Raw genomic sequence first — 13,894 nt, forward strand, 5'->3', positions numbered from 1 at the left:
TTTCTTCAGCTATAGCTCATTGATTTCCTTGGCATGAGCCAATCTCTGCTTATTGGCCTTCCCCTCATCTACCTGTGTGAGCTGACCCAGTGGGGCAGAGCTCTGGTGCTGCAGGAATGGGAAGGTGAGTTGTGGCTGTAGTTTGCACTTCTCTTGGTTCCACAGAAGAAACTGGTTTAGGATCCTCCTCTAATCCAAACCAGCAAAAAGCACATTCACGCTGTTCTTCCCCATGGCACCCTGCAAAGCTCCCATTCCTGTCTCCAGTTACAGCAGTGCCAAGAGCAGGCTGTGCTCCCAGCTGCCACGAGTGATTGCGGGAGCAGCACTCAGGGTCCCCCAGCCTGCTTCAGAAACTGCTCTTCTCACAGGCCTGCCTAGCCCAGCAGGCAGCTCTGTTCCTTCAGGAGCAGGTGGAAACATCACAATTTATAAATCAAAGCTTCTGCTAGCCGGGGAACATTTCCCTGCACGTTTCCACAGCCCTGCAATCTGGGGAGGGCTGTTCCACGGCAGCCTTTGATCTCAGACATTCACAACAAGCTGATCGTACAAACATGACCGAATGAGTCAGACTTTGCAGCAACATCCAGTTCCTGTAAGGCAGAACCCAGCTATGTTCTGTACATGGGAGATTTATACTGTTTGAATTTCATGGGACTGACGATTTGTGTTAAGTCTGAGTCTTGGCAAAGGGTACTTTGCTGGGAAGTAGGCTCTGCACAAGCTCACAGTGAATATTTATATCCAAGCAGCCTGAGCTGCTTGATGAGTGAAGAAGTCATACTTGCCCCAAAAGTGGTGAAGATTATCTTTTCTTCCTCTCCTAACAAAAAACAATTCAGAAAATATGATTCCATTTTTCTTTCTGTGGACAAAATGCACATTTGGATTGAATTTAGAAATATACAGCTTGTACAGGTGAGGCTTAAAGAACTGAGGTCTAAGATGGGAGGGGAGGTGGCCTAATAGGGCATTACATATGTAAGGTAAACCAATTCAATTTGTGTTGTTTCTGCCTTGAGAAACAAGACCTTGTACTCCTGTAGAAGTGTTGAAAAGATAAAGTCCCCTAACAGGGAATTTCCTGGATTCTACGTTAGGTGCTCAGCTGGTTTCTGAGGTATCCTGGTGTTGAAGTCTATTTAACCCAGCTATTGCTGTGCTGCTTTCAGGTGATGAAAGATCCCCAAGTCACCCTTCAAATGCCATGCCATGCCATGCCATATGCATGCTTTCTCTTTGTATAATGTCTGTGTGAATGTGCTTAGCATCTGTGAAGAGAAAGTTTTGGTGGAGAGCTCCATCCTATTGCTGTCATGTTAAAGTGAAAATCTGTCAGGATCCTCTTTTAACTGTAAATTATATCTCTGACTGTAATGGGTAACCCCTGCAAGCAGCTGGAGCCCTCCTTGAATGCCTTGAGAACTCTGAAAAGCTCCTAAAAGAATTTGACCTTATTTGTAACTCTCTTAATAACGCCTCCACTTTGCTGCCAGCGTGTGCAGAGAGCATACACAGAGCATGGGGAGGTCTCTGGGGAAAGGGCTATTTACAAGCAATGAACCATCAATATCCCTCAGCCAAGCGAGCCCTTTGCCCCCTTTTCCTGCTGTTTACAGTTGCCTCTGCCTGCATCTCCAAGTGGCTTGTTTATTCCAAGAGGAGTAATTTTAAAAAATGGCCTTTTCTACGTGTGTCTGAGTGCAAGGTAGTGATCTAATTAGGAGACTGAGGAGGAAGATCTTGGATGTAAAATGATTACCCTTTTTATTGCTTAGCAGAGCAATATCTTTGGTCATATTCAGGACACCTGACTTGTTCACATTTATTTTTAAAGTAGCTCTCCCCCTGAACCACAGAGAGTGAGATGGATGTGTTCAGCTGACCTCTAACATAGGATCTAGGACTCTTCTCAAGGACCCTGTCTTTCTCCATCACGTATACAAAAAGCCCAAAGTGATTTAATTGCTCATCCTGGGTAGAAAGAATCTGGGCTTGGTTTTGGAGTCGGTGCAAGATCGTGGGAACCCTGGCTCTTCAGCCTCGCTCTGGGTCCTGGGGCATGGATTAAGCTGAGTACTCTGCTGAGACTGAAATGTCCCTGTCACTTAACATACAAGTTGTCTCCCATGCCTCTGTAAAGGGGAAAAATGAATGTGTTTACAAAGCCCTGAGGAAACTCAGATGGTCAGTGGCACTCTCTCCCTCATGGGATCTGATAATGGAAGAACAGAGGAAGGAGTTCAGCAAATGAGCCCGTGCTTTAGGTGCTCATTCCCTGGCATTTTTCATTCTAATGCAGTGACAGAAGGTGATCCAACCCAGTTTGTTTTGATTTCCCCCTCTTAATGCAGTTGTATATAAGACTTAAAGCAGACTCCTCATATAAATATTTATTACACCATATAAATAATGGACCCTTCTAATTTGTTTATCTGTGACCAGATACAGCATGTGAATGAATATAAAATACACACAGTAAAAAATCCATTTTATTCTAGGGTACATGTTCCTGGCAGCACAAGAGCTGGCTTCAAGAAACTGCTGCCCCTCCAGCTGTGCATTTCTGGCTCTCTTCTGCTTCACCATCTATGACCATTTTCCATCCTGTTTCCATCAGGACAAGGTTGTGGCTGTGCTCTAATCTGTCTTAGGTCAAATGCTTAAAAATAAAAAGGCCCCTAAAGTGTGGAGCTGGACCAATGAGGAGTAGTAACCCCTAGCACAGATGGGGGAAGCAAAGGGTGGCTGGGACTGCAGGAAGGGATATCCACAGAAATCTGTGCTGGTCAGATAATGCCACGTAGCGCAGCTGACCCTTGGCAGATCCAAGGGGCTGAAAGACTCTTGTGTTTCATCCTGGATTCCCTGTCTGGCCTTTAAAGCAGCTGCAGTGCTGGGTTTGTGGGATGAGCAGCAGTTGGGGGGTCATACCCTGTCATTCCTCTCTACAGAGCCCACCAGGCTTCCAAAGCACCCCTCCTGTAGGTGTGACTCTGCCCATGCTTCATTTACATTCAGGGCAGAAACTACTTTATTATGTGTATAGCTCATGATTAAGAACATGTTTTTAGAGGACAGTCTGTTTGTATGCAATAAAACCCACAAGTATCCAAACTGAAGGCTAAATAAATATCAGTTGCTGTTTAATTCACATATCATACCTTATTAAATTTAAATTGAAATGCAGTCCCCATTTAGAATGCTGAGTTAAAGTGGGACAAAGCCTGCTTTCAGAAAGTTGTTCTTCAATTTTAGATACTTTATGTGTTTCAGTTTTTGTCTCAGAACACCAGGAGGTAATTAAAATCACTTTACAGCTGTTTCTAGAAAACTCTAACTATTGTTGGATTCCATAGAGCCATAAAAATGATTTATATGAAATTGTTTTTATATGCACACAATAGCTCTTAAAAAATAATTAAAAAGTCCATTCAAATGTGAGTCTGGACAAGATCTTTCTTTAAACCAAGGTTCAAGTTGGTTTTGAAACACTGTTTACAGTGGAGTATGGCCCCATGCAGTGATTGTAATTAAAATTTCTGAAACGAGTAATTTAAATAGCACTAGCAGGCTCTGTTATGCTATTGGTATGATAGTTGAAGAAATAAAGTGAGTATTTGTATCAGTAATATCAATTTCTTTATCTTATAAAATCAACTTCTTTATCTTCTATATCTTATCTGCTGATCTTATAAAAGATGTCTATTGCCCAACTATTAGTTAGAAGAAACCTCAAAATACAATCCCAACAATAAAAGGGCAATATTTAAGATATTTAAATGTGCAGCATGTTTGTTTCCATGGAGTTGCTTTGAATGAAAACCCGTGTAACTTGTTCAAAACTGATGAAGTTCCTCTTAAGCTAATTCAGATGTCACTCAAGAATATTGCAAAATTGCCATGATGAGAGCCTGAAAAACAAAGGAAATGTGAAACCTGTGAGTCTGGAGGCACACCATCCTGTATTTTAGGAACCAAGGGCAAGAAGTGACTTGCAGGCTGTGTCAGCTGGATAATCTCTTTAGAAAATGGGCCAATCCTGCAGCTTGTGAAGTTCAGACCTTGCTTCAGCCTAGGTCTAGGCACTTGTTGAGTATCCCCACATTTAGGAAAAAAACTTTTTTTTTGGGCTGTAATGAATAGGAAGGAGAGATGAATTCAAGGACTTCACTAAGAAGTAGATACACTGAAAGCACTATCCCTATCTTCTACTGAGTGATGCTAAAGCTGTTACTTTCTTTGCTTCTTTTCTTGAATGCCTTACAGCCCATGATCCATTCTGCTGCAAATTAACTAATAAAATTTAACTGTCACTGCCACACCAAATCTTCTTTGTTCTGTGAGACTTCTTGGAGCCACGTTTGAAGCAGTCCTTGTATTCTCACTTCAGCCCCCAAAGCAAAAAAATGTTATTAATTTGCTCAATTTTGCACACTCTAAGTCAGTCCCTGCAAAACTGGAGGCTCATGTATTTTATGTGTGTTCTAGTCCCAGATACAAGGGTGATGAGATGATTTAAGTTCACATTAATAAACAAAGTGTTTCTAAATGTAACTATAGGATCTGCAATTAAACCTGTAATCAAATCTCCAGTTGCAGTTTCTAAATGTGATTAGTTTCTTTTAAGATAATTTTCTCTTTACTGGCCTACTGCTGAAGTTTCCAAAGTTTTATGAACTGTGTGGTGACTAATTTTTCTCTCTTTCTGTAAAACATACTTTTTTAATGTAAATCTGGCCTTCTCTGCACATCCTTCTAATGTTTGGATATAGATTTCCTTTCTAGCCAGTTGTTTTCAGTGATATTGTGCAATACACAGGTTCTATATACAGCTGTATCAATGTGAATTTCTCTGCTGCTATTTGTAATATGATGTTGACCATTTATCATTTTACAAATACCAGCAGGGAACGTCACCTTTTAATTGTTTTGGGTTCCTGCTCCTGAGCCGCTTCTGTGTATGTAAATACACTTCGGCTTCTGTACCTTTTTTGTTTAAGGGCAGTCTTTGTTTTTTCTTGGCTGAACTTCACATTGATTGGTCTTAAGGATACTTAAATATTTGTATTCTGGTTTTCTCCCTCCTGTCTTGTGGATCTAGACCCAACTAATTTCTTTTGTCCTCTATCTAAGAAAAATCCAGTATATTTCAGTTGTCCTCAGCTGAAACTGTGTGACAGCTTAACACTGCTAAAGAAATTACCTCCCCAGACTGCTAAATGAGAGAGAAAGTGGACAAAATCCATCTTTATTAACAGTCACCTTCACTGGCTTTTAAAGAGAACATCAAACTTAATGGGCATGGGCTAAGTCGAAAATGCCTGGGGTTTGATGTACTGCACAGAGTGTCGACTGACTCATTGATATTCTGTGAAGACATTCTTCACAGGCTGCAGGATGGCTAATTCTGGCTGAAACTGAGGCTTAGGCACCTCTAGCAGCTGCGCCTGTATGAAGGAGCTGAAGTTTGTATCAACCATAGCTAATGGAACATCTTTAAAATAGATGAGAAACTGCCCAAGACCAGGAGAGCTTTCTTCCCTCCCTCCTGATAGAGGTTCTTTTTCAGATTGAGGCAGTCACTCCTAGGTAAAATATGATGGAATTTAGGCGGTTGCCTCACCTGAAAGGTTGGTGTTACTTCCTGCTGGTGTCCTTTCTCCCATTCCATTGAAATTTGCTTTCTCTTTTGGCAGACAAATGGATAACCACAGCACTGGTTCAGACATCTGTCAGCTTTCTTTGCAGGAACTAAATTTCTCTCCTCTTAGTTAATTGATTCCTTCCATCTTTCATTCTGTCCTCTCACACTCATAGCTCCCAGCAAGTAATTTTCTTCTTTTGTTCTTGAGCAGGAAATCAGTCTTCATGTTTTAGAGAAAACCCTGTCCTCTGTTTGGGAGGAGTATCCTTCTCAAGCTGTCAATTGTTTGTAAATTACTTCCCTTAAGGGAAAACTTATCTTGAGTTGATCCTTCCACCTGCTCCTCAAAAGACAGCAAGGAAAGCTAGGGTTCTGCTGATGGCTTAATTTTGGTATTTGGGTCTGCTCCTGATACCTTTACACTGAGCCAAAGCATCCCATAGAATTTGTCTCTTGATCAGGTACCACCGGCCCTGTTCCAGTTCCACTTTGTACGTCCTGCTGGAAATAGTATTTTAGGCACAGTGATCCCCTTTCTGAAGTCTTTAATCATGACCAATCATTTGGCCCTTTTGACACCTCAAGGTCTTATATTTTCTTGGCTGAAAAAAAAGTAGAACAAGTGCCCCATTTTTCTTGAAAACTCACAGACTCAGAGTGGAGTTTTTTCTCAGGCTCCAGTTTTTTCTTCTTAAAGTGCATGCATGTAAATACTGGGTTGAGCTCTATGTCCTGCTGCCTCTCCAGATCAATGGACAGGCTGTGGAAAACTCCTATCTGCTAGCTTCACAGCATGCTAACATATTCACCTGAGCAGCTGCGTGTGGTCCTGCTTGCTCTGGACAGCCTGTCTCATCTGTGCAGGAACCCAGCCTTGCAGGTTCAGCATGGCTGTGCCAGGTGTCTGATCATGAGCAGATAAACAGATGGACAGTTGTTCTTGAACATCTTCAATATACCCAACTTTACTGTGGGATTAATCATCCCTCTCAAAACTCAGGATTTAAATCTGTTTGTGGATCCATCTGTGATGGTTACTGCCTTGGAGGAGGCTCCAATCTCTACCAGCGAATCTAAGAGTTACCAAAATGGGAAAATTAAAGAGTTTGGAAATATTCTTTCAAACCCAGATAGGTTTTGCAATCAAAAGCAGTAATACATGGCTCGGATTTCAGATTTGGATGTGTCACCCTTACTGGAGAAAAACAAGTAACACTGAGTAACCAAAATTAAGGGTATGATTAATAGGCATTGGCTCCAGTTTCTTTTATTTTTTTTCATCGGGAAGAGGTAATAAAGAAAGAGTCATGCTGGGAAGCAGCCTTACACTGACTAAACCCCATTCATTGTGGTGAGCTTGATGATATGGACATTACATCACTGAGACCAATTCCAGTTTTCAAGCCAACGCAGTCTGCAAGCTGCAGCTGGTAAAATCCTCTATTGCCCTGGTTTGGGTTTTCACCCTGGCAGAGGCTGGGCTGATGGAGTAGATCAAGGAGTCATATCATACTAAATGCAACTGGTAAGGTGAATTACCCACTGAGGGTAATTCTGAGGGTGATTAGACTAAGGGTTGTGAAATCCAGCTGGCTAGTGGTGTGCATTTGTGAAGTAGTCTTGAGAAAGGGAATTCACCTTGCACCAGGAGCAGGGCTGGGGGGACGTACAGCTTCTAGAAAGTGGGGCCAGAGGTAAAGAGAATAAAGTGAGCTGATCCCACTCCCCCAGAACCCTAACTTTAGCTGAAAATACCATATTTGAAAAGCACAGATGTAAACGCTTTCACATGTGAAAGTTTCACCATAGCCAAGATTTGTATGTGCTCTCTGGCAGTGTGCTGAAGCAATCCAAGACTAATGAAGCCAAGGGTAACTCTGGGCCAACCTCTCCAAGAGGACTCTCTATCATCTATGAAGTCTTAAAGCAGTTTTTATTGCTTTATCATGGGATTTGGGCTTTGTGGGCTTTAAGAGGTTCTCGGCAGGGGCCTGGCTCTGCTTAGCAGTACTTACCTCAGACTTAGTGAGGTATTGGCATTTGTGAGTGTCCTTCCCACATCTGTGACACATGGGGTCACTTGTTTGTTACTGGTGCCAGAGTGGTATCTCATAAAACATTTGGAATTGACATTAACAAGCAAGTAAGCAGCAGAAGAAAGGAGATCATAGAATATAAAATCATTAAGGCTGGAAAAGACCTCTAAGATTCTCTAGTCCAACTGTAATGTTGCCTTGAATGAGCATGACATCTGGTACAATAAGTGCCATGTTGCCATGTCTAGCTCTCACTTCTGAAGACCCGGAAGAAATGAATTTGGCCAGCTGAAGGGGACCACAGCCCGACTCTGCTGCACCACATTGCTGGGCTTGGCTTCCCTGCATATTTTTGGCAGGATAGCTGCATGATTTATGGATAAAACCCTTCTGTTTTCTTGCCTCTCTGAGCTCTGAGGATGGGCACTTGGAGGTGAAGACATCTGACCTGGAATCACCTTCTGAAGAGGTACTAATATAATTGGAGCTCTCACTTCAATGAGCTCCCCAAGGACTCATTTGCATTTGTAAGTTAAATTACCTACGTGCACTTCATAACATCCAACAGGAGTGAATTCAGTGCTTTTATAAGCCTGAGACACGGGTAAGAGAAAATACCATGTTGTCCCTTCTAGAGCTCTGAATGACATGGTAGTGACTGTGATTTATGACTACTACGCTGTAGTCTCATCTATCACTCAGCCACCTCCCTGTTGTGCTACTGACATCTTCAGTGCTCGTTAGTGAGGGAACAAAGATGCTTGAATATGACATTTTAGCACCCAGCTAAATGAGCTCATTATCAGAAACCCTTTGAAGTGTGTAAGGAAGATGGTCCCATTTGGAGGTTTTGATTGCTGCTCTTACATTTTCCAGTTCAATGTGTTATGTGGAGGATGAACATGTTGACAGACCAAGAAATCCAAAATGGGAGACAAAGCTAATTTCAGTGTTGGTGTAGTCCTCCCTGAAAACGCTGCAGGCTGCTTGCCCTGGCCTTTATGGGAATGTACAAGGCACTTTTGCTTAGAAATCATGCAGAGGCAAAACCACGGAAAATTCCCTGTTGTGAGCAAAAGGAAGACTTTGAAGTGAACACCTGATCAGAATTTGTGCCTAGACCCCATTTCTTTTTTTCAAGGCTATAAAAATATGACTATTTCCAAGAGAATGGCTCAAGTCTTACCGTGGGGAAAATGAGAAGAGTATTTGGATTTACCGTATGGGAGACTGTTGTTGTTTTTGGTAGAGTTTACCTGGATCTTGTAACATGGATACCTCAGATGACTTTCTGCTACTCCAGCATTCACCAGATTCTGGAGTTCATTCGGATCAGGGAAAACAGGAAGGCTTGTCTAAATTGTGATTGTTTGCAGCAAGAGCCAAGGAAATGGAGCACTACAAGAAACCTCTAATGTGCTATAATGAACTCATGCTGGCAGCCACTTAAAAGCAGTCATAAATTGCTTGAAATCTTCAGTAATGACCTGGGACAGAGTTTGTAGGTGGTACTGAATTGATCAGTTCACTTGTTACAGCTTAACTAGAACACTGAAGTGTCTGATTTGGGGTTCTCCAGTTAAAGAGAGAGGTTGGAAAACTGGAGCAAGTCCAGTGAAGCTCCACCAAGCTGGTCAGAGGCCTGGAGCATAGAGCATATGGGGGGATACTGAGAGACACAGGGTTGTTCAGTTTCCAGATGAGAAAGCTCTGGGTGGGATCTTATTTCTGTTTTTTTACTAAGGAATAGGTGGTTCTACAGACAACTCTTTTTGGAAATGCACAGGAGGAAACAGCAGATGAACAACAAAAGCAATAAACATGAGTTGCAGCAATAGAAACCTGATTACATACAAGGATTTTTTTTTTTTTTTTTTTTTTAACCTAGAGAAGGGCTTAGCCCAGGATCAAGTGTCCAAGGAGTTTGGGAAATATTTCTCTATGGAGATTTTCAAAACTTGCCTGGGCTAATTTCTGAGCAACCTGATGTAACATCAAAGCTGGCTGTTTTTTGGGCAGGAGGTTGGAGTGGATAGGCTCCAGAAATTGCATTCAGCTAAATTATGGGATGGTTTATGTGCCACAGTCCCAGCAGGCAACATTTCCCTCTGGATATAATTTTTCATCTTATGGTTTGCAAAAAGTCCATGTAAAAAGGGTTTTTACAATCTTGATGCCCTACTTTCTATGTGAGGGGCTTTCCTCTTCACCTGTAATTGAAGCATAGAGAGTTCCTTCTACTCTTCTGCTCATTTTGGCTGGTACAGGTTGAGCTGGAGCAGCCTGGCAGTTGGAGAGTTGAGGACTTCACTACAGGTATTTGTGACTATGGTGGCCTGGTCTGTGCCCAAGGAAGGTGGGTATCTGGGGTTACATGTATACTGGTGATTGAGTAGTATCAGGGGCACAGGAAATAGATTTGTACTCTGAAAATGTAGCATGGTCCATGGCATGTTGTCTTGGCCCAGATAACTCTCCTAGGCAGTCCAGAAGATCATAGAATTCTGGAATGGTTTGAGTTGGAAGGGTCCTTAAAGATTATCTTGTTCCAATTCCTCTACCATGGCAGGAGCACCTGCCACTAGTCCAGGTTGCTCAAAGTCCCAAAGACACAGTGAGGACCTTCTGCAAATTGACTGTTAGGACCAGCCCTGTTATATCTCAGGCTGTATTATCTCTTTGGAGTAATGGCAATTGGCAAAATCATTCTAAGGTACAGAGTATCACTTAAACAAGGGGGGTAAAGGTGTGTCCATAATTTAGCCCCCTCTGGTTTCCAGATACAGATGCTGCTGCTAAAGTCAATTTGGGTGAAGACAACAGACTGTTCAGAACTGTAGGGGAGGAAGGAGGCCATCAATACCAGGACATGACTAGTGATGGCTAGAAAAGCTAGTTAGTATGAGGGTATATGACAAATAAATCTCCTGGAAGAATTTTCAGTCTGATGAATCTACAGCTTTGGCACTTCAAGAGTCAATTCAATCTCTTAAGGTGGAGAGCAGAGTCTGTAGTTTGCTAGTGCATATGTATTCCTAAATGAGGAATGTCCCAAAGGCTGCCCATCTCTGGAGGTGTTAGATACAAAAGCCTTGCTGGGCCTCTCACAGGACCAGCAGTGTGTAATTCCCCACACTCCCATGGATGCAGTATGCTCCTATGCCAGAGGGCAAGGCCTCTAAGCAGACAGCCGTGGGATGTTCTCTGTTTTGTGCAAGAACAATAACAAATAAAAAGAATAGGCACCCTCCATGAAATCCTCTGCAGCGTTTAGATTTGCTGAGTTTCTCTAACTGGACATTTGCAAAAAGACAATAAATCAGAATTGCTGCATGCCAGATGTTTCCACTGAAACTTCTGACACTCATTGGATCAGAAGTCCCCTAAGGAAGTTTGGGCTGTTCAGTAAGAAAATGTTCGCATGGAGCCTTCTTCTTTTGTCATCTGCAGCATGTGAAATAAAATGCTGCCTTTGATTTGAGAAAAAAGGCATATTATTCTCTAGGCTTGGTTTTCTGTGGCTTTCCTGTGTCTCTTATGGCTTTTATTCTTAAGCTGGTTCTAGCACTCAATACCTTTGGAGATCCATTTTTTCTTTCCCATCCTCCTAATTTTTTAGGAGGGGTTTGTATTCCATTCTCTGTAGCTGTCCTGTTCCCTTGTTGAAGAAATGCCCCCTTGCAAGTTTCCCCCTGCTCTTGGTCTTGGCTGGACAGTGAAAACAAATTGTCAATCTTGCACCTAAAAGCTCAAGGCTTTATCTGTGCAAAGTGTTCTCACTCTAGGTAAGCAAACAGGCAAAACCACCTGGTAGAGAAAAATACTTGGGAAAACACTTACTTTTGGAACTTCCCATATTCTAAATTTCTAATGTGAAAAATGTTTCTACCTGCGTGGAATGAATGTGATTAAAACAGTATTTCTACTTCTCTGGTAGAGGATGATATTATAATTATTACACTTCATAGTAATTTTCATTAGATTTAGAAGTACAACCTCTAAGAGCAGAGACTGATCACCTTTGTCTTCAACAAAGACCAGAGAGGGGGATTTGAGACACCTCTTGTGGTTGTTACAAAGATGGAACATATTTTATTCTCAGCCTTCTTTGTATGGATGTATAGGGGTTTCTGATTCCTCAGTGTTCTTTCAATTTATTAGAGATGTGTTAGAGTCAGATACAGCTTCTCAAGTAAACACAAAAACTTTAAAATATGGAAATCTTGTATGCGCTTTCACAGTCTGCAACTGGTAAATTATTTTTAGGCAATTTCTGTTGTGAATGGACAAATACTCATAGGCAGGTATTGTTTTTCCATTTTAGAGTGTCAGTCTGCTACTGCTCTCCAGCTCATGATCAAGCGCTGTCATGGGAAAAGAAGTTGCAGCATATATGCCAGCACCTATGAATTTGGAGATCCTTGTTACCCAGGCATCCAAAAACATCTTAATGTCATCTACACTTGTGGTAAGTTACAAAATTCTCTAACTCTCCCTGGGGCCTATGTTTGTTGAGCAGTGATGTGTGGAGAATAAGATGCAAAAAGGTGTTGAACTTCCAGTTGGCTCATGGTGATTCTTATTTGGTCAACAAGGGAAAACTTTGAATCACCAGGGTGGTTTAATTATGTCACTTTTTGTACACATTGGTTCTACAGAAAAAGCAAAAAATGTGGAAATGGTATTTATTAACCTGTTCATCTGCTTCTTCAAGGCAGAAAAATCTGGCAGTGAAGTCAATGACTGTTGACATCCTGCAGCAAAGCTGTGGTTATCAGTAGGATCCTTATTACTTTATTCTGGATTTATTTCATTTTGTACCATAGAATCAGGTTATTAACAAACCATACTCATCCACTGTGTTAGTAGAAAATCACTTCCAAAATCTTCAGGTAAACATTGTAACAATTTTTCTAACAAAATAGTGTTATTTAAAAAAAAAAAGAAAAAAAAAAAAGTTGGTGCTCTCAATTGGGAGTTTAAGTCATAGCATTGAGAAGACACTGTGCTCTTACCTGACTAGTCATCTTATTTTGCAACAGAGGAAAAATTGTTCCTGTCGGAGCCCTGTAGTATAAAAACAATATCTGTCTTCTTACTGTGATGACATTTTGGTCATTTGTAGCAGACATATTTAAAAATATTTCCTTCAGGGTTTTGCTTACATAGTTGTCACTAGGATCAGCTCAGTCTCTCTGTTCCTTTCTGCATCCATCTGGAAGCGCAAATTTTGGTGCTGTACTGAATGTGCTGAGCAGACAGTGGGACATGTAGTGAAGGAGAAGCTCTCTGTGCCCTCAAACAATGGGTCTGTGGGTCACTCTCTGAGTGTGACTGCAGCATGCTGAGTGTGACAAAAAGCATTTGAGATGGAGTCACTGAAACATTTTGTGTAGTGGCTACAGGATGGTGGATGTGCAGCGCCCTGAGGAGCAGAGACATTGATGCAGGAGCATCAGGCCCTCAGCTTGTCTGGCTGTTGTTTCATTTGGCAGGGGTAGCTGGAAGCTTGGGTTTTGTTTGAAGTGGTGCAGCAAGAAGTAGCAAAGCTATCCATGCAAAGCCCTGTGAATTTTCTAGTCAGGAAGGTGATGTTTTTATATCACTTTTCTCATAAAAAGACTGAGGAGAAGCTTTTCCCCATGGGGATTTAACAGATATGAAGGCAATGTAGAAAGAAAAACAGGAGCTCCATCCCTCAAAAATCCAGGGAAAACAATCAGAACCCCACGATGTATTTCCAAGAGGATTTCTCCTTCAAAGGCCTCCCTGGCCTTATTCTAGAATTGTGGTCCTCGTCTCGAAGTCCACTACAAAAGGCACTAATGATCTCTTAATCTGACCTTAACTCTCTAGTCCAAGCCTAACTGCATCAGGAAATGAGTCACGTTTGAGAGCACAAATTGGCATGTTCTGCTTTTCTGTGAGTAAAATCTGTCTCATCCTTTGAAGGTGGCCATGGCTCGTTTTCAAAACCATGATCTCAGATATGTCTCTGAACTGGATTTTGTGATCAACACACACGTATTTCTTGCCTCAAATAGCAAAGTCCTTCAACATGTGAAAATGAAATAAACAAGAAATCAAATTCCAGTTCCATGTGCTTGTGCCAGACAGAACTAAGTCCTGGAATTCTTTTAGAAGGAATGATAAAACCAAACAATTTGGTATTCTTATGGCTTAGAGAATGATACTAGTGTAGAAAACC

At 41.7% G+C, this 13,894-nt stretch overlaps 1 protein-coding gene across 1 annotated transcript in view; it reads left to right on the forward strand.

Annotated features, from left to right (window-relative positions):
- The window catches only part of EVA1A (eva-1 homolog A, regulator of programmed cell death), a 206,361-nt gene that overhangs the window by 89,291 nt on the left and 103,176 nt on the right, over nucleotides 1–13,894 (forward strand). Inside the window, exon 6 of the mRNA XM_040060666.1 lies at nucleotides 12,011–12,154. Coding sequence (XP_039916600.1) covers nucleotides 12,011–12,154 — 144 coding nt within the window. The remainder of the gene's footprint in view (nucleotides 1–12,010; nucleotides 12,155–13,894) is intronic.

The sequence above is a fragment of the Hirundo rustica genome, chromosome 3, assembly GCF_015227805.2.
Source record: "Hirundo rustica isolate bHirRus1 chromosome 3, bHirRus1.pri.v3, whole genome shotgun sequence".
In the NCBI taxonomy this organism is placed as follows: Eukaryota; Metazoa; Chordata; class Aves; order Passeriformes; family Hirundinidae; genus Hirundo; species Hirundo rustica.